Source organism: Grampus griseus (genome assembly GCF_964374135.1).
Source record: "Grampus griseus genome assembly, chromosome: 3".
Classification (NCBI taxonomy): Eukaryota; Metazoa; Chordata; class Mammalia; order Artiodactyla; family Delphinidae; genus Grampus; species Grampus griseus.
The window spans coordinates 63,814,445-63,834,719 of NC_139019.1; the positions used below are offsets into that span (position 1 = coordinate 63,814,445).

At 39.1% G+C, this 20,275-nt stretch overlaps 1 protein-coding gene across 2 annotated transcripts in view; it reads left to right on the forward strand.

Annotated features, from left to right (window-relative positions):
* Nucleotides 1-20,275, forward strand: part of RASGRF2 (Ras protein specific guanine nucleotide releasing factor 2) — a gene marked incomplete at both ends in the record, with an annotated part of 226,854 nt that overhangs the window by 106,400 nt on the left and 100,179 nt on the right. Inside the window, 5 exons of one of the 2 annotated variants that reach the window (XM_082650502.1) lie at nt 564-630; nt 1,165-1,301; nt 11,672-11,754; nt 17,708-17,956; nt 18,496-18,884. In XM_082650502.1, the coding sequence (XP_082506628.1) occupies nt 564-630; nt 1,165-1,301; nt 11,672-11,754; nt 17,708-17,956; nt 18,496-18,884 (925 nt within the window). The remainder of the gene's footprint in view (nt 1-563; nt 631-1,164; nt 1,302-11,671; nt 11,755-17,707; nt 17,957-18,495; nt 18,885-20,275) is intronic. The other variant, XM_082650503.1, reaches the window with a different exon arrangement.

The following is a 20,275-nucleotide window of genomic DNA, read 5'->3' on the forward strand; positions in this document are numbered from 1 at the left end:
TTGATAGTAGAGTTTTATTGGAACGCAGCCATACTCATTTCCTTACATATTGTCCCTGGCTGTTTTCATGCTTTTTTAGGACAGCAGATTTGAGCAGTTGCGATAGAGATCACACGGCTTGCAAAGCCTAAAAGGTTTACTAGCTGGCTCTTAACAGAAGTCTGCCTATCTGTACCTTCTGTTATTAGTGCCTGAAAATATTATCCAACATCACAACCAAGGCTTCCTACTGCTTAAATCACTTCCTGGTTGGAGAGTTCTGCCTTTTGCTGAGCTGCATTCACTCTACAGGGCCCCTGAGGTGCCATATAGTCTCCCATAGACTGACTTGCTAAATTTTATAAACATTGGGAGTGAGAGTCGGATGTGGGGAAGAACATGAAGTTCAATGAATTCAATTACTTTTACACATCTAGGTTTAATTTTGAACTCTATGAAAAATTATTTATGAAGTACAATTGCTATTTTCTTTTGTGGCAGTTTGAATGTAAGGTTTGCAAATCACAGGTTCCCAACCTGTGAAAGACTCTTAGCCTCTTAATGAAAAATTGGTCTGTTTCCAGACAGGTGGAGTTCTCTCTCTAATAGAATGTACATTGGTTGAGGAGCCCGATACAAGCGATGATGACTGTAAGTCACATACTGTCACTTAGAATTATATTAGAATTAAATAGTCCTATGGTTTTTATTCATTCATAGCTAAGAAGAGCTGCTTAAGGAAGCAGGAAAGATGTTAAGAATAAACTCCCTGAATTCATTTATATATGAAAAATTCTGTTGAGCCATTTAACCTGTGACCTGGTTAAACCATCTTTGGGAATTCACATTTTACTGAATTTGTCTCTTGATAGTGACTGCAGTGGCAGAAAAGAAAGAGATTGAATTAGTGTGTTGGAATTCCGTAAATTATGGAAATTTAAAAAAAAATAAAAACATGAAATGAGAAGGAAAGCAGGATCCTAGTCCTGAGTAACCTACTGATCTCAGTTTCTTCATCTGCTTATGAGCTTAACAAAGCCTTCCCCAGGCCCAAGAAGCACCATATTTCTGAAATGAGATTCTGGACTTAAATGCACATTGATTGTATTACTAGAACCATGTGAAAGCAACTATCACTCATATTTTTGTGTTCACATCTAATTGTTTGGTTTACATGTGTTGAAGCCAAAGGTTCTGGGCAAGTGTTTGGACACCTGGATTTTAAAATAGTGGTGGAGCCTCCTGACGCTGCCCCTTTCACTGTGGTCTTGTTAGCACCTTCACGCCAGGAGAAAGCTGCCTGGACAAGTGACATCAGTCAGGTAAGCAAGTGGCTTTGGCCCTAAGTTGGGTTTTGTTTTTGTTTTAAATTTTACAACATAAACTTTTGGGAAGGAGTTTTAGAGTCAATTTATTTTTATTAGAAAATTATATCTGGTTGCTGTGGTCACTACCAGTACCACTGTATGTCTTCATGTATTAAATCATTTGTGGTTGTTGTTTGTTTAAAATTTACTTGAAATGTAGTTATTGCATTTTGTGTCCTGGGCACTTTTTTACAAGCTGATAATGTAGTCACTTGTGTTGGACAGTGTTAAAATTGCCCTGTGAGTAATAAATTCTCCAGTGACCTCACTAGATTTTTTTTTTTTTTTCTTATTTGTTACTGAGGTAGGAAAATGGTGAGAGATTCAGAAAAGGCTAAGAAGGACTATGGAATCAAATCAAAGAAGAGATACTGTCTGTAGTATGAAGCCTGCAAATGAGCTGCTGTATTTTATATAGAAAAAATTAGGGAACAGATTTGCTTACCTTTCCTTGATCAGCAATGCCCAGTTAGGGAATTGCTTCATTTATTCAGCATTTGAAAGAATGTCAAAACTAGTGATGATTGGACTTGGGCATTCTTCAATCCAATTAACCAATCTAGGTGAAAAGGGAAGCTGTGTAAGGAATTAACCAATCTAGGTGAAAAGGGAAGCTGTGTAAGGAATTAACCAATCTAGGTGAAAAGGGAAGTTGTGTAAGGAAAATATTAAAAGAAAGCTTGATTATTATCTTCAAAGTTGTTAACTCAAGGAAGATTGGGGCAAACAGGAAAGGCATATGCTATAGATCCCATTGTCTTCCTTTTCCGAAGAGCTTATAGTACTTATATAGAGTAAGTCCCCTGCATACAAACTAGTTCTGTTCCAAGAGTGCATTCATAAGTCCAATTTGTTCATAAGTCCAACAAAGTTAGCCTAGGTACCCAACTGACACAATTGACTATATAGTACTGTACTGTAATAGGTTTATAATACTTTTACACACAAATAATACATAAAAAAACAAACAAAAATTTAAGAAAACATTTTTAATCTTACAATACATTATCTTGAAAAGTAGTGTAGTACAGTACAACAGCTGGCTGTTCTTAGCATACCAGCTACATCACTGCTACTTTTGCACTTACTTCCGGACATCCTGGGCTTGAAATAAGATACTGTACTACTGTACTCTATATAGCACTGCACAGTAAAGTACACAAAAGCACAACCACTTGTACAGGATGCACGCACGTGACAATGTATGCCAGACACAGGAACTAACTTACGTGATTGGACATGCGAACACATGTTAGCATCTTTGGAAGTTCAAAACTTGAAGGCTCATGTGTAGGGAACTTACTGTATAAGACTTAGGTATAAATAGAAACTATATCATAGTTCTTCAGATACTTAATTTTTTTCAGAGTGACTGAAAACTGAGGGGAAATAGAAAGAAAATGAATGGACAAAATAATTATTTTTGTGTGTCAAAGAAATTTTACAGTCTCATTTGACCCTTACGGTAGTATTCTGAAGGCTAACAGAAATAGTAGTCCCATTTCACAGGTGAGAAGCCTGAGGTTTGGGAGGTTAATAAGCATTTGTCCAAATACACAACTGTGTTGAGTCAGGACTCAAACCTAATCTAGGTCTTTTATTAGCACTCTAAATATCCTCTACTGGAATTCTGGATTTTTACTTCTTTTCTCCCAGGACTCTTTTGATGATGAATAAATAGCTGAAGTGAAGGTGCTGCTTTTCTGGTTAACAAAGGAATGAAAATATGGGCTCTTGTGTATTTGCATAATTACATCCTTGTGGTGATTTATTAATACTTTCATTAGCTCTATGCTGTATGAATTAATACTTTAATTAAGTCTCTGTAGTACACCTTTTACCTGATGAGACTCTGAATCAGCCATTGATTCTATGCACGTTAATTGAGCAATCACCATGTGCTGCCAGGTACTGTGTAGGTACCAGGGATATGACAACGGTCCCTGTTCTCAAGGAGATAGGCAGGCTAGTAGGGAAGAAAGGGAAGTAGACAACTTAATGCAACAAAATTTTGTATGTGTTGTGAAGCCAAGATGAGTAGGAAAAATAGGGAGAATTGGAGTGTAGGCAAAGATGTTTTTCCAGCTGCTTATAGCTTCTACCTTATGATGTAACTGGGGCTCCTAAGATACAGAGTTGATAAAAGCGCTAAGTGATCTTCCTTAGGGGGCCTGGTGAGGCATTGCTAAGAGAGAAAGACCCATGGGGTGCATGAATGATTCTATGCCTGGTCCTTTAAAGAAAGGATCCAATACTTTGCTTCCCAGAAGCCTCCAAGTGATTCTCTCTACTTAGTCTACATCTTGAGTTGAGTATACAACTTCTTCCTGTTTCTCCAAGTTTCTATGACTAATATATTAAGCTGATTATATGTACAATTGAACTGGAGAAGGAAACAACAGAAAATTGTATCTTTCTGAGGGACGATGATATCATTACATGAAATTACTGTGTTCCATAGAGCTTTGATATCGTGTGTCTTTGACACTTATGATTTCAGCCATTCAATAAATATATTTTGGTTAAATAAAGTACCAGTGCCACTAACTATTTAGGCACTTGTGATATATCATGGACAGGAGGCAACAGCAACAAAAAATTCCCTGACCTTATGTAGCTTACATTCTAGTGTGGGGAAAACTGAAAATAGCAGTATACATAATAAGTAAGTATATAATATTTTATGCCAGAGGGTGATAGGCCAGGGTAAGAAGGATTGGGCTACTGGAGGTAGATGGGGGTTGGTACAGTTTTTTAAAAGGTGAGCATCTTATTTTGAAGAAGACATCTAAACAAAGACTGCAATAAGTGATGGAAATACCGTGTTGATATTGTAATGAAGGGAAAGTCGTTCCCTTGGCAGTGCAGAGGGAACAGCCACTGCAAAGACTCTAGAGTAGGAGGACACTGCATATTTTGAGTAATAGCATGAAGACTAGTGTGGCTGAAGGGGAATGTGCAAGAGGGAAAAGAGAAAAAGAGGAAGTAATTTAAGTGGAGTTGTTAAGTAAGCAGTGGGATATAGATGTTAAGCGCTTGGAGGGAGGTCCAGGTGGGAGACTCTACGCCATTTAGATGGTATTTAAGGCCTGTTGAGATCACCCAGAGAGTAGATGTAGATAGACTGAGAAGAGGGCCATGGACTGGGTGAGGAGTCATGGAGAACAACAAAGAAGAGAAGGAATCAGCAGAGCAATTGGAGGATAGCCAAGAGGACTTGGTGTCCTGTAAGTCAAGTGAAGAAAATGTATCAGGGAGTGGGGAGTGATTATGTCAGCTACTACTGAAAGCTGAGTATGGTAGTGAGTGTTCTGAGATGCTTAGTGATTTTCCCAACTCAGGGTTTGAATGCTGAGCGGTAGAGACAGAGTGATTCACTATTGATTGAGCCTAGCCTACTGCCCAGCAGCCTGCATCTCAACCGGGCTTTGTTCTCCGCTTAAAGCATTTTCATCTTATGGGGAAAATTATGTGCTATACACACGTTGATGGAATTTGTCAGTATTTCAAGTATGCCTCTGGACATATTCATTATTAAGATGAGTCTACAGAATGCTTGAAAATGTACTTTTTAATATTTTATCATGTATATGTAAAGATATGGACACAAAAAGGAAACCAGAAAGACTCCCAGCACCTAGATCACTAGGTAAATGTTTATCAAAGTGTCTTCCACAGATAATTACTGGAAGGTTTTTTTCTTTTTTTTTTTTTGAATTTTATTTATTTTTTTATGCAGCAGGTCCAAAGGTTTTTTTTAAAATACAGATTCCTGAAACCACATTCCAGAAACCCCCCAGGTTTAACAAGCTCCACAGATCATTTTTGTGCAATTAAATTCGAGAAACCCTGTTCTGAAAATCAAATGTTTCCACCTCTAAAACCCTCACAATCCTGCCGTACAGAAATAATTTAACAGTTTGGCTCTAGGTGTATATATGCATCATTTTTTGCTTTTTACATCTTTTTATATTCCTGTGAATTCTTCATATTGGTGTCTTCTAATAGCAATATATGTATATTCTATCATGTTAACTTACCACTTTTCTAGCTCTTTCTGAATAATTAGGCATTCAGGCAGTTTCCAAGTTTCAGCATTAATATATGATGTGGTGCTAACCATCTTTGCACAGGGAGTTTCTCCCCTTTTAAAGGTCCCTTGGTGGTGTATCTTACCCACAGCCAGTAAGGCTGGTACAGGGGGCCTGATCACTTTCATGATTTCATGATACATGACTCGACAGACTGCCCAGACACTCCAAGGAATATGTAACTCATCGTTTCACAACATGTTCAGCAAGGTATCTATGCAACTTTCTTCTAAGTCCTGCCAACGTTGAGTTTTGTCACATTTGTCACATTTTCCTATTTAATGGAAAAGTGATACTGCTTTCTAGTGGTTTTAATTTACATTTCTGTAATTATCAGTGAGAGTAACATTTTCCACTGTTTCTGTTCCTTGTCTGTTTATACCAGATGGACATTTATCCATTGGAGCTATCCTTACAGACTAGGGAAATGAGCTTTTTCTTTCAATCCAAATTATGAATATGTTCTCCATTATTTTGTCTATTTATTTTTGTCACTCTTTGTTTTGCAAAATTTTAATTTTTCCTGGCTTGATTCGATACCACCTTGCTAAACTGTTGTACCATGTTCTACCAATCATGTGTAGTTCTTATTTGAGATAACAAAGTGGTGCCTGACTATTGATATAATCCCAGTTTCACATAGAGAACTCTATACAAAAATTAAAATGTTTAGCTTTGTCAGGCCTCTCTCTCTGAAGCTGTAATCTTTAGAAGTAACAATGGCTTGAACGCTTAATTATAATTTTAGTTCCACCAGCAAGGTCATAATTAACCGTTGGTGCCTCCAACAAAATGTGCAAGTGGTTAATGGTCTTGACCAGTAATTCTTCCCTTTTTCATCTATTTATAGGGAAAAATTTGAGGCTGAAGATTTGACCATTCATTTCAATATAGTGCCTTCATTTGTGCATGTCTTACTGTCATACATAATGGTGTATTAAACAGATTTTTCTATAATTATGGGTACCAACTAAAATGCAGAATTAAAATTCACCTCTGAGCTTCTTGGTTTGGGCAGATGTGTCAAAATACAGGCAAATTTGTAGCACACTGACATGCTTCTTCCCTTAAAATAACTTCTCTGGAATCAATAGGGAATTTTTTACTTTAATATAAAAAGGTGAAATTAAAAGAGAAATTGAATTTACTGTTCTTCCTACTACTTAGAAGTATTAGGAAGGTAAAAAAAAAAATATGGTGACACAGTACACCACTGACTTTGACCAGTTATTTCCTTAAGCAAGGCCCTCAAAAAACCTTGCGGGAGGGAATTCCCTGGTGGTCCAGTGGTTAGGACTCTGCACTTCCACTGCAAGGGACACAGGTTCAATCCCTGGTCGGAGAACTAAGATCCCACAACCTGTGCAGTGCGGCCAAAAAAACCCCCAAGAAACAAAAAATAAATCAAAAAAATTACCTGGGGCTTCTGTGAGTGTACATATTCCCAGGCTCCACCCTGGTCAGAATCATTACAAACTGAACTAGAATAGCCATGACCTAGGAATCTGCTTTTGTTAATATCCTATTAATTTCAAGGTTTATAGTAATTTACATAAATTCAGTACATCCTTAAAGATATGTGACATCCTGATTATTTTCATGTCTTTCTTCTTAACTGAGTGAACTGCATTCATTTTCCCAGGACTCAGACTCTTCTCCCCAACACAACCAAGATATGTGCTTGTATGATCGTGAATATATACCATGGCTTCCAATATAAATATATTCATACACACATTCGTAAACATAAATTCTGTTGTAGTTTAACTTTTTTCTGGAAGAGAACTCTTTCTTCAATGTAGCAGTACTGGAAATGCCAAATGGAAGTGAGATAAAAGCAAAATACTCTGGTTGAAGTAGAATTGGTGGACCCAGAGCCCCCAGGAATCCTGTTTGTTCACACCCTTGCTGTCACTGAAGCCCGTCTATGGAGCCTCCAAGAAATGAGTCCATTTCAAAACCACTCCTCTAGTTATAAAGCAGAAAATAGCACACCATTGTAAAGCAATTATACTCCATTAAAGATGTTAAAAAAAACCCAAAAAACACTCCTCTATTATAAATATACCGTAATATGTTTTATATATACATGTATGTATATGTGTGTAGAGATATATATATATATATTTATCCATCAAACAGATAGGTGTGGCAGTTATCAAAGACCTTTTTGTACATTTAAATATGACTTATTACATGGTCTTTTGAGCTGTAGTTCAGATTGTATGTACATTTTCTTCTCCTGAAACAAGTGTAAGTGAAAATTTCTTTTTCTTCCTGTTGAAAATAATTTTAATGCTTAACACAATGAATCAGAAAGATTTATGAATGAGATCTGACATTGGATAATAAGATGTTCAAAAGTGGTCACATAAATCTTCTCTTTTGGATCTAAAACACTTATCCCAAGTTTCAATTCTGGCAGTATGGAGGACTGCATCGATTTAGATCCCTTCTAGCTACAAACAAGAAATGTTTAATACATAAAATCAGTATAATAAAAAATTTAATACATTGGTGATATTTACAGATATAAAGGGAAATCTCTAGTTGCCAGAAATAACAAGGGAACTTAAAGTCAGGGTAGACAGCATGTAAACTGAAGACATAGAGACTTGGGAATGATTTTAGTTTGGATATTGGTCCCACGCCCGAGGGGTATTAACAAAAGGAGCGAGGGTTAGCCTTGGGCCCCTTAAAGGAATTGAGATCCTTGTTTGCAGCCCTTGTTTGAAGCCTGGGCACTGGAAGCCTGCCCCATCCATGAAATAAGAACTCAAAAAACCCATTAGGCCAGGAAAGACATAAGGAAGTTTGTCTTTGACTTGGGTTCTGAATTTTCTTTTAATTAATTAATTAACTAATTAATTAATTTTTGGCTGCCTTGGGTCTTCGTTGCTGCACACGCGCTTTCTCTAGTTATGGCGAGCAGGGGCTACTCCTCTTCGTTGTGGTGCACGGGCTTCTCATTGCGGTGGCTTGTTTTGTTGTGGAGCACAGGCTCTAGGCGTGTGGGCTTCAGTAGTTGTGGCACACGGGCTCAGTAGTTGTGGCGCACGGGTTTTGTTGCTCCTCGGCATGTGGGATCTTCCCGGACCAGGGCTCTATCCTGTGTCCCCTGCATTGGCAGGTGGATTCTTAACCACTGCGCCACCAGGGAAGCCCCTTGGGTTCTGAATTTTTAAAAAGCTCCTTTGAGAAAAACAAATGTGTTTCTGGCCTGTGGATTTGAAATTCAGAGTTACAGTATTCACATGGTGTGAAAATTCCAAACTGAGAAATTAATGCAAAAACAATATTTGGACTGTTGCTAACCCAAAATGCTTGGTAGAAGCAAACACAAAGTCACTGCATTAGCAACACCTCAACAGTTCAGGGCTCATGACAAGGTGCTCAAAATCAAAAATTACAAATCTTGTGAGTAAACGATCTATCAATAGCGAGAGAAGACATAGTGAGCAGTATAATTAGCACTGCTGGAACTTCAGATAATAGCGTGATAACTTAGAAAAGACTGTGAAAAAGAATGTTTAAAATATAATAAAGCTATGAAAGGAAGGAAGGGAGGAAAGGAAGAAGGAAGGAAAGAAAAGAATAGATCACTGTGTAAAAAGGACCAGGCTGATCAAAGAACCAAATAGAAAATCGAAACATGAAAACTATAGCCCTAAGTCATCCTAAGGCTGTTGTCTGTGTAACTATATTATTGCTTAGACTGTTAAAGGAGACTGAAGGAACACTATATACTTGCCCCAATTCTTACCAAACACCGTCTCTGCCCTCCCACTTCCTGTGTTGATTACCCAAGTGGCATCCTCATTCTGCTCAGAAACAGTGAGAGTGAAAAGTCTAAGGAATAGCTAGAAATGTCACTGGGGTGAAGGATCACTTAACGCCTCCTTCCTTTCCCTGTCTGTGTGCGGTATCTGTCCCCATACAGTCTTTTCCCCCATTCCTCCAAACCCCACACTCATAGTTTGATAAGAACAGGGATAATGTTAATCCATTTTCCCACTGGAATTAGGAAAGTGAATTTAAAGTAGTTTACCTTATTCATCTTTTTAAAAAATATTTATTTATTTTGTTGTGCCAGGTCTTAGTTGCAGCAGGTGGGCTCCTTAGTTGTGGCATGAGAACTCCTAGTTGCAGCATACATGTGGGATTTAGTTCCCTGACCAGGGATCAAACCCTGGCCCCCTCTCTCTTACTGTCTTCTCCATTATAAACACACACACCAGCCAGCCTCATCTCTTCATTTTCCCCTGTTTGTTCATGCTTAGAAATGGAGTCGTTGGCGTCTCTTTTCATCTAGCCCTGACTGAGAGCTCTCCCTTTGAGGTCCTGTGGCTGTTCTGAGGCCTAAGAGGATACCCCACCTACTGGTAGCTTGGTTCACTGGTGGAAACATTGACTCCATACAACTGGATACTAACTTAGGATATTGCAGTTTCAGGACTTATGGAAGAATACCATGTCCAACTTCTGCTGCTCAGAACTGATAGGGGGAGCAGCATTTATTTAGCCTAAAGAAAAGCAGGCTATACGTACCCTTTTCTGAAGAGAGTGAAATCTGTGCTTGGAACCAGACGAGCAAAGGCAGGCCCCCATTCTTTGGGGCCCACCACAGAGTGGTTAGTCTGGAACTGTACTCTTCATCCAGTGTTGAGGGAGTTTATAAGAAATGGTTTGGTAAAAACTGCAATTACTTTAAGGATGTTGTTGAGGATAATGTTCGCAACATTATTCAGTGTTTTCTTTATGAGAACCCATGAGATAATTTTCCTCTGGACTCAGACTAGGATGAATTGAGCTTCTATTAAACCGTGAATTTTGTAGTTCATCATGTGGCCCCCTTTGAGTTGGCTGTTCCGTAGCTCAGCTAATTTTGAGGACCATGTATAGCAAGTGTTTGGGACTTCTCAGCATAAAATACATGTGGTGGATTGATCCCAGGCTTCATCTTATTATTTTCCATCCTTTATCCAAATCCTCTCTAATTTTCTTACTAATTTTGACTTTGTCTTACTATATGTATTTTTGTAATCCACCTATGGGAATAAGATATAGTATAAACTCACATGTAACCTAATTTGTAGTTAGATAACCATAATTATTCATATAAAAAGATAACTGCAAATTCCAGGTGCTTCAAGAAATGAATTGAGGGGAACTTTAAAATATTCTACTTTATTCTCAGAAGTTGAGATCCTCTATACCTGGTCACTGAAATAACGGCATAAGACATGAGGAAACAAAATTTTAAGGAAAAACAAACCTGAAAATGACTGATATGCTAAGTAGGGGATCAATAGTTAGGGGATGCCAGTGACCCAAAGTTTCTTATATGCATATTCATTCTTTTATTAGACATTGGGGTTTAGGATAAACCCTGAGTTCAAGAGCTCTGTGAAATCATTTGGCAATCAGCTTCTTCACACCATTTAATTACAGTCATAAAGTACTACATGGTATCCTAGTAACTAAAAGTAATTTCTGATTTTAAAGATTGTTTAAATCTCAAAATAAATCCTTCTCTAACCCAAAGTAATTGCAAAGGGAAATTTTGAATTGATAAGGCATAGATATAAATTAAAAAGGTAGAGAAAATTAGCAAAATTTCCTGAAGGAAAAGAGAAAGGAGATGAACAGGGCTTTATGTGTGCCAGAAACAGGAGAAATTATACAATACATCCTCACTGAACTAACACGGTGCCGGTAGAAACTGCTAGAGAAGCTAGTAAAATGTGGGAATTTATTGGCAAAAAGCACCGAGAAGCAGGCACAGAGCTTCCTAGTGAGAGAGAAGATGAATTCCATCCAAGCAAGCCACCATTTCTGCTCTGCCTGCCCCATACCGCCCACTAGGGCAGAGAATGAATATAGCAGAGGCAGTTTATACCTCACTAGAGGTGTAAACTTCTCAAGTAGTGCTGGGACTGCCAGAGAATTGTGCCGATGTGACATTGTGCTCAGAATCCTTGGGAAACACATTCTAGGAAAATGTAGCCCTTATATCCATCCTCAGGCATTTGCCAGGTGCACAGTTTTGGTATTTGGATATTGAATCTGTTCATCAATGTGTAATGTTTCCCTGTGTGTGTGTGTGCACCCGCGTGTGTGCATATGTGCACAAATGAGAAACTGAATTGTTTTGTGATTATAAATAATTCTGGGAAGATATGCTCCGCCTAGGTTTTCATATGGGTTTTAACTGTCTATTTTTTAATTTCACAGTGTGTGGACAACATACGGTGTAATGGTTTAATGACTATAGTGTTTGAAGAAAATTCCAAAGTTTCTGTGCCACATATGATTAAGTAAGTGTGATAATCCTTTCTCTTACATTTTAATCAGGATCAAATTGGTAGAGAATGTAAAACCCTGAATAAAATATTGTTTCAGTAGGCTTCTGCTTCCTACTCTGAATATGTTTGACAGTAATGTGATTGATAATTCATGATATGCCATTATAAATAATAAGACTATCACAATGGTTTTTCAGATTCATAGTTTATTGACTCACAGCATAGAAAAATAGTTTTTCATACTGTTTAGATGCCTTCCTCTGTACAAAAAACCTTTCAAAATTTTCAGGTTCAATGGATGGACCTAGAGATTGTCATACTGAGTGAAGTAAGTTAGACAGAGAAAGAGAAATATCTTATGGTATGGTATCGCTTATGTGTGGAACCTAAAAAGAAATGATACAAATGAACTTATTTACAAAACAGAAACAGACTCACAGACTTAGAGAACTAATTTATGGTTACCAGGGGGGAAGGGTGGGGGAAAGGGAGAGGTTGGGAGTTTGGGATAGACATGTACACACTGCTGTGTTTAGAGTGGATGGCCAACAAGGACCATATATAGCACAGGGTAAGCTGCTTTATATTATGTAACAACCTAGGTAGGAGGGGAGTTTGAAGGAGAATGGATACATGTATATGTGTAGCTGGGTCACTTTGCTGTGCACCTGAAACTATCACAGCATTGTTAATCAACTATACTCCAATATAAAATAAAAAGTTTTTTAAAAATTTCAAGTTCAATAGGTAAAGTTGTGATAGCCAGATGTGTCAGAGGGTGGACAAAAGTTTGGCAGATTCTTTTGCTGTCTTCTCAGTGGGTGTGAATCATATTAGTCAGATTTGGTTGTAGAGATACATTTAGATTTTGGAGACACTCAACATGAATTAACTGGCTTTTCCATGGTACCATTTACCCACAGCCTGTATATGGATTTGTCCCAGAGGCTATTGCCCAGCCCTGCCATCCTGCTCTCTATATGTTTTGTTAACAGAGCAAATCCTAGGGAATGGACTTGAGGACACGGGGAGGGGGAAGGGTAAGCTGGGACGAAGTGAGAGAGTAGCATTGACATATATACACTACCAAACGTAAAATAGATAGCTAGTGGGAAGCAGCTGCATAGCACAGGGAGATCAGCTTGGTGCTTTGTGACCACCTAGAGGGGTGGGATAGGGATTGTGGGAGGGAGATGCAAGAAGGAGGAGATATGGGGTTATATGTATATGTATAGCTGATTCACTTTGTTATACAGCAGAAACTTACACAACACTGTAAAGCAATTATACTCCAGTGAAGATGTTAAAAAAAAAAAAAAAGAAAGTGATCAACACTGAAAAAAACAAAACATAGAAACAAAAAAAAAGCAAATCCTATAATTTAATTATGATCACTAAGGAAACTAGTTTTAAGATGAGAAGTTACATCAGAAACTGCATGCCATAGCTCTCTATATTAATGCTTTTGTCTCTACATACTTTTTTGTTTCCAAATTCAAAAATTATTTTAGGAGGATTTTCAAGCTAACCAAATTGTTCCCTACTCTCATTTTTTGGTTATTTGCAGTACAAATTCTAAGCATAAAATGTATTTTTAAAAGCAGTCCTGTTATATCTTTCCAAAAAAGTTACATGAAACTAAGAAAATGTTTGTCTTCCATGCCTTTTTATGTGGACTTTTTTTAGGTCTCAGCTGTTTAAGACAAAGAAACAACATCAACTTTTCTCTTCTGATAGGTATTAATTATAATTAGCATCATTCCAATGGTATAAACTTTAAAACTTATTAATTATTGTATCAGATGAAGGCAGAGTACATTATACTAGTGCCATAATTACTACAGAAAAATATAAAAGGATGATACTGTTTTAAATTGCTAGTCAAATTTTAAAATATTTTGAGTAGGGTCATTTTAAAACTCTTGGGCAAAGATTCCTTTAGCATTCAGTTTTCTAGATTTTTAATTTAGTATAGTTTTTAAAAAAAACAGGTCAGTTAAAAATGTACGATACTAAAATTAAAACCAAGTATGGAATATTAAGTCAAAAGTTTCAAATTATGACTTAATTTTTAAGTTCACATCACCAGGTTAGTTTTCTTATTAGTTTTCTATCATAGTATTCTTATTTTAATATTTCACAAAATAATATATATTATCTTAATTCCTTATTAAGAGTACTTTCATGAAGCTTAGACAGCCATGAAAGTCCAATCTGCTTTAGAATGAGAATAAATAATAACTTGGTGGCAAGTTATAAGCTCCTAAACCTTCGGGCAGCTGCACACCCACTATGTATACATTTTGTTCACTTTAAAAATTAGTACAGAAAAAAGCTTTAGTTCTGTGCCTGACCAAGTTACGGCTGGCGCCTGAATGCATCTTCTTTCCTCTGTGGTGGCAGTTTGACTAATGCCCATGTCCAATCTCATTTGTATTGATATAACTGTCTCCTGTACAGACCAAGACTTTCCTGCATTTGGGTGCACAGGGAGGGTCACTGCAATGAGTTGGAACCACTCTCCTGGGAGGACAGAAACCTGTATCACGGGCTGTAGGGATTTCCCATTGGAGCCACACATGTTTGGATGCCCATCTGTACTCTACTAGATATATTCCCAAGGCAGAGTTTCATGTATTTCATATCTTTCTTCCTTCTATTTTTCCCTGCTTCATTGAGCCTGGTTCTCCTCAGTCAGAGAAAAGAGGATGATTTTGCAATCTCTGTTCCTTCTGATAGTCTCCTCCATGGCACTAGTCTACCCTAAATTCTGTATTCTTGCCTCCTTGCACATCTCTCTGGCTACATGCAATGAGAAAAAAAAAAAAGATGTTTTACAGAGTTAAAAGAAAAAATTATCCTACCCTAATGGCATTACTTGGCAGGCACTCACTTCCTTTTAAAACTGACTAATTACAATAGGTGATTTGGGTTTGATGTCTCAAAATTACTTCTTTAAGTGTTTACCAAAAAGGAGTTGTTATTATCATAGGAGGCTTAAGTAACGCATTGTATCTTCTTGAGGGTCCCTTAGGAAATTAAGATTTCGTTCAATGTAATAAAAGAAAATTAAATAATTTCCTAATATTTAATTTCTTTTCTTTACTTGAAATGAAACTGTAGTAATAACTTTGAAGGACAGTGGTGCAATTAGTCAGTTTCAATTTCATGTTGGCTACAATATATTTCTTCCCCCAGTGTTTGGTTAAAGTAATTATAGTCAAAAGATGCAAAAAAAGAGAAAAAGATGCAAAGCTCAAAACTACAAATAGAATGCAAAATCATGACATTTATTAGGTGATTATATCCCTTTAAGTGATGTTTTATGCTTTATGTATATAGGCTAACGCTTGCTTTCTTTTAATAATAGTTGCCCTCGGTTTTCTTAGAAAATAGAGATTTTAGGTGGGAAAATGGTGGGAGAAAAAGTGATTACCTCGATTAGCCATCCTCTAGACAGACTGTCTGGTTCATAAAAGTTTCTAAGGTCTTTTCACAAATGAGAAAGATTAAGAACCAGAAAAGTAAAGTTGGTTGAGGGTCACATACTAAGTGCAAAAAAGAGCCATGCTATTTTCAAGAATCTCAAAAGATGCACTTACGTATTTTCGAGATCAGTGATGTGACTAAAACTAACAGGCCGCCCTTAGTTCCTCACCAGAAGTAAGCTACTCATTTAAAATGCTCTTTCAAGCCCGCAAATGAAGTCCTTCCGTCTGCACTGAGCTTACTTTGGGGTGGAACGTTTCCAAGAGCAAGCTAAGGAAGCTATTGATCTCTTTTTATCCCAAAGAAAATAAATATATAACTTAAAATCCCTTGAAGTGCTGAAAGGGCTAATTAAGGGCACTCACAACAAGCCAGCTGATTCTTAGCAAGCAGCTGCCTCACTGAACATCACTGGCCCTGTAGTGTATCCTTTAATCAAGTGGTGAAATCCAGGACTTCATGGACTGTCTGTTCTGACATGCTGCCGTGAAGGGGGACATGGGGTCTCAGATGGGAATGTGAAGGCTACGGGCAGTCTTAGCGAAGGTAGGCATTTCTTTGAGCCCCACTTGGATTCAGCCTCAGCTTGCAAGCTTTTCATCTAGTGAACTTGGCCTCTATGCCGGCTTCTTTTGCCCTTTCTAACAAAGGTGCACCATGGGCTGAGGGCTCTGCGCACAGCCAAGGATCTCGAGGGCTGCCGTGTGAATCCTCCCTCCAGTTTGCTGTCCACCTGGAGAGGCTGCCGCAGGCTTCCAGTGCAAGGGCCTCAGGGTGATGGGTTGAGGAGGAGCCAGGTGGGAGGTTTTAGAGAATGAGAAAAGCCCAGCATTGCAGGTGGGCAGGTGGGTACTGTTCAGGGGGAATCTTTAGAAGAGTTGACTGCCTATATTATAGCCATTACTTTTTTTATGAAGACATTTTTAACACTGCAGAATATTGAAAATGTAAGGAAAATACAACATTTCACACAATTTATGGATTAAATTGTAATCAGAAAATGGTTGGCCTTAAATGCATTTATCAGCCAGAAAGAATGAAATGGATTAAGCGTTCTTTTTCTAACATTCAAGAAGTTAGAAAAAGAATGACAAAAATCAACTGTAGGAAAGTGTAGGAAGGAAATAACTAAGATAAGAATGGAGATTAATAAATTAAAATATAGAAAAACAGTAGAATTGATCAATCAAAGAGCTGGTGCCAGAGGGAAAATACCTAATAATATAATCTATTAGTTTAATCAAGAAAAAAGGGGGAAAGCACAGATGTACAAAATTAGAAGCGAGGAAAAGAAATAACCACAGATAACAGCAGTGATATTTGGGTCTCCTCTTCCTCCCCACCCCTCTGTGGGGAGAATGTCACCCGCTGCTTTTTTTTTTTTTTTTGCGGTACGCGGGCCTCTCACTGTTGTGGCCTCTCCCGTTGCGGAGCACAGGCTCCGGACGCGCAGGCTCAGCGGCCGTGGCTCACGGGCCCAGCCGCTCCACGGCAGGTGGGATCTTCCCGGACCGGGGCATGAACCCGTGTCCCCTGCATCGGCAGGCGGACTCTCAACCACTGCGCCACCAGGGAAGCCCCAACCTGCTACTTTTTAACCACACTTCTGATATTCTGATTTGAGGGCATAAGCAGTGCCCCTCCTAAATAGGGCTTTGGCTTTAATTTCCTAATAAAACATGATTGAACCAGAGAAAGAAGTGAAGGGTAGCAGAATATGCCACCCTATAATATGCCACTGTGGCATATTGATTATGTTGAGCTATAGGTACTTGAGAAACAGCAAATGCAGAGAGAGGATTTTTCTGAATTCTTCTCATCGGCCTGAAGACAGATTCTCCAAAAGGAACTCAGTTGTCATAAATCCCCTTCCCAGGAGTTTCACCAACCATGGAAGATTGACAGTAGTCACAGGAAAGACTAGATGTCGACATCACACTCAGGCAAACTGTCACAAACTATCATACCTTCCATCTATTCTAAGGGTTCATTCATCTTTCCTAAAAATCATTTACTCTCCCCTGAGAGGGCTACATACCCCCCACCTCCCTTTCCCTATAAGATGGTATTTAAGTCTGAGTTCTAAGCCACCTCTGTGAGTTTCTCATTTTCCCCTGGTTATCTCCCATGTAAACTTGTTTATTTTTCTCTTGTTCATCTGTCTTTTATCACAGGGTCTCAGCCAACAACTCAGGAGGGTGGAGAGAAAATTATTTTTCCTCCCCTGCAGAAGGAATTCACAGAGTGAAATGAATTATTAACGTTGCCACAATTAATTCTGAACTTCCTAAATTATAATGGCACATTTGATGTTTTTACAGCCCTGCTTTGTTGTATGTAATATGTCCTATCACATCTTTCATCAAATGTAAGGGGAAGCCCAGACACGAGTATATATTTACAAATATTGAGATACTCAGGGGCTGAGAGGCAGCCGTGCCCTGGTTTTGTCCTCATGTTCCTGCCTTGTGCGTAGGTCTGATGCCCGTCTTCACAAGGATGACACTGACATTTGCTTCAGTAAAACACTCAACTCCTGCAAAGTGCCCCAGATCCGTTATGCCAGCGTGGAGCGCCTCTTGGAGCGACTGACAGACCTGCGGTTTCTTAGTATCGATTTCCTCAATACCTTTCTGCACACCTATCGGATTTTCACGACGGCAGCCGTGGTGCTGGGGAAGCTTTCTGACATATACAAGAGGCCTTTCACCTCTATCCCCGTCAGGTAGGCCCGGCACTACCCTGTGATGAAAGTGTGGCCCACCTGGTCCCTGGGTCTCCGTGCAGATGGGCAGCCCTGCTCTGCAGGGCACTGGCTTGCCTTTGAACTTGCCAGGCCCCGCCAGTAGAAGCGGGGGAGTTGAGGTCACAGACAGTTCCCGAGGGAAGCAGTTGAAGTTTCCAAGTGGCCTTTGCTTGCTCTGTGAATATTTGGAAGATAACTCTATTGTTTGGGGCTTTTCTTTCTCCTTTTTTGTTAAATTGCAGGCCCTGATTCAGTAGGCCTGGAGTGGAGCCCGTTACCAGTGTTACTTGTCTTTGGACCACAGTTTAGTAGCAGGGGATTAGACTACGCCTAAATACTGTCTGTGTTCCTTTGGCAAGTGTGTAGTATACATGCAGCATTTAAATGAAGGTGAATCCGGCAACAGAAGTATGATGATATTGTGGCCTTTTAATGTAGGGAGCGTGTTCTTGAATGACATCAGGGGACTCATTTTCACTTGGCTACAACCTGTTAATAGCTTTTGCTCTTATTTTTAGGTCGTTGGAATTGTTTTTCGCTACCAGCCAGAATAGCAGAGGTGAACACTTGGTGGATGGCAAATCCCCGCGCCTGTGTCGCAAATTCTCTTCACCACCACCACTGGCTGTGTCCAGAACGTCCTCCCCAGTGAGGGCCAGAAAGTTGTCCTTGACTTCTCCCTTGAACTCAAGGATAGGAGCGTTGGACCTGACCACCTGCTCAGCGTCCAGCAGTCCCACCACCACTCACAGCCCTGCTGCATCCCCACCACCACACACTGGTAAAGTACCGCTGGATCTTAGCCGAGGCCTTTCTTCTCCAGAACAAAGCCCAGGATCTGTAGAAGAGCATGTAGTTAACCCCCGCGTGGATCTGTGTAACAAGCTAAAACGAAGTATTCAAAGAGGTATTATCCAGCTGCCATACCCCGCATTTGCTGGCCCCCTGTTTCCCCACCATTCCTTCTGGAGCCCTAGTTTCCTTTCTTTACAACTTTCCTACTTCTGCATAGAAAGTAGAATGAATACAATGGCTAGTTAGAAAAAATTCCTGTAGTTCCCTCTAGCCTTTGTGGAAGGAGAGCTAGGTTAGCCGCCTTCTATGATAAAAGGCTAATTGCAGTCAGTTGTCTATGGAAGAATGATGTCATCTAAAGTGTTATCACTGGAAGGTTCTTGGTGGAATTAAGGCTGGTTGGCTAAAGAGCATAGCATGATATTTGGCATAGAGATAGGTTACCATGGTCCTCATCCATGACGTTGAGCCTCAGAGCCTTCTCCTCCTCCAGTGTCTACCTTAAGCACCTGTACTGCTTCCAGCCTTTCCCTGCTAATGTGACGACCTAGCCTGGAAGCTAGGTCATTAAGATGACTTCTTCAGTTTAGTTTCCAAGGCAACACTCCCTATTACAACAGAGATATAGGGAAAAAAGTTAAGTCTGAGACAGTGTTCATTTTCCATGACACAACCGAAGTGGTTTTTAAAAATGTGAATTAGATCATCTGGTTTCCTGATTAGATTCTCTAATGACTTCCTATCACACTTAGAATAAAGCACATTTATCTTCCCAAGGCCTTCAGATCCTATGAGACTTGGATGCTGTCTCTCTCTTTAACCCCTGCTCCTGCTACGCTCCCTCATCGGCTAAGCTACAGTCACATTGATTTCCTTTTTGTGTCTCAGAAACACCTGGGTCATTTCTGCCTCAGGGCCTTTGCACTTGTTTATCCCTCTGCCTGGACAGTCTTCCTATATAAGCTCATGAGATCAGCAACCTTGTCTGTCTTGTTCACCTCTGTACTGTCAGTGCCTTGGCCAGTGCCTGGCAGGTAGTAAATTGTTAAATGAATAAATCAGGCAAAGCTCTCAGGGGACTAATCAAGGATTCCCGTGGCACATCTCCCTACTCTCCTCAGCTTGGTACAACATAGGGGTTGGAGGAGGTCATCCTTGTTCTTTTATAATCCAGTGTTTCTGTGATGAAAATAAACAAGATTTCATGGCCAAGTTAGCAAACAGCTTTTTTTTTTTTTTTTTTTTTTTTTTACTATATAGTACCTGATTTCTTTACTGATAACATAATAAAAAATTGGGCAATAAGTCAGACAAAGTGTCCAGATTTTAAAGAGGATCCCCAGATGGAAGCATAGACCCCTGCTTTTCTACCTGCTTCAAGATTCTATGTAGTTTCTAGCTCAGATCACTTAAATAAGCTTTCTGAGTGAAGTACTTAATGGAATTTTAACTGGAGCGGTTATCATCATCAAAAGGAGCACCCATTTAAACAAGAAATTCTTG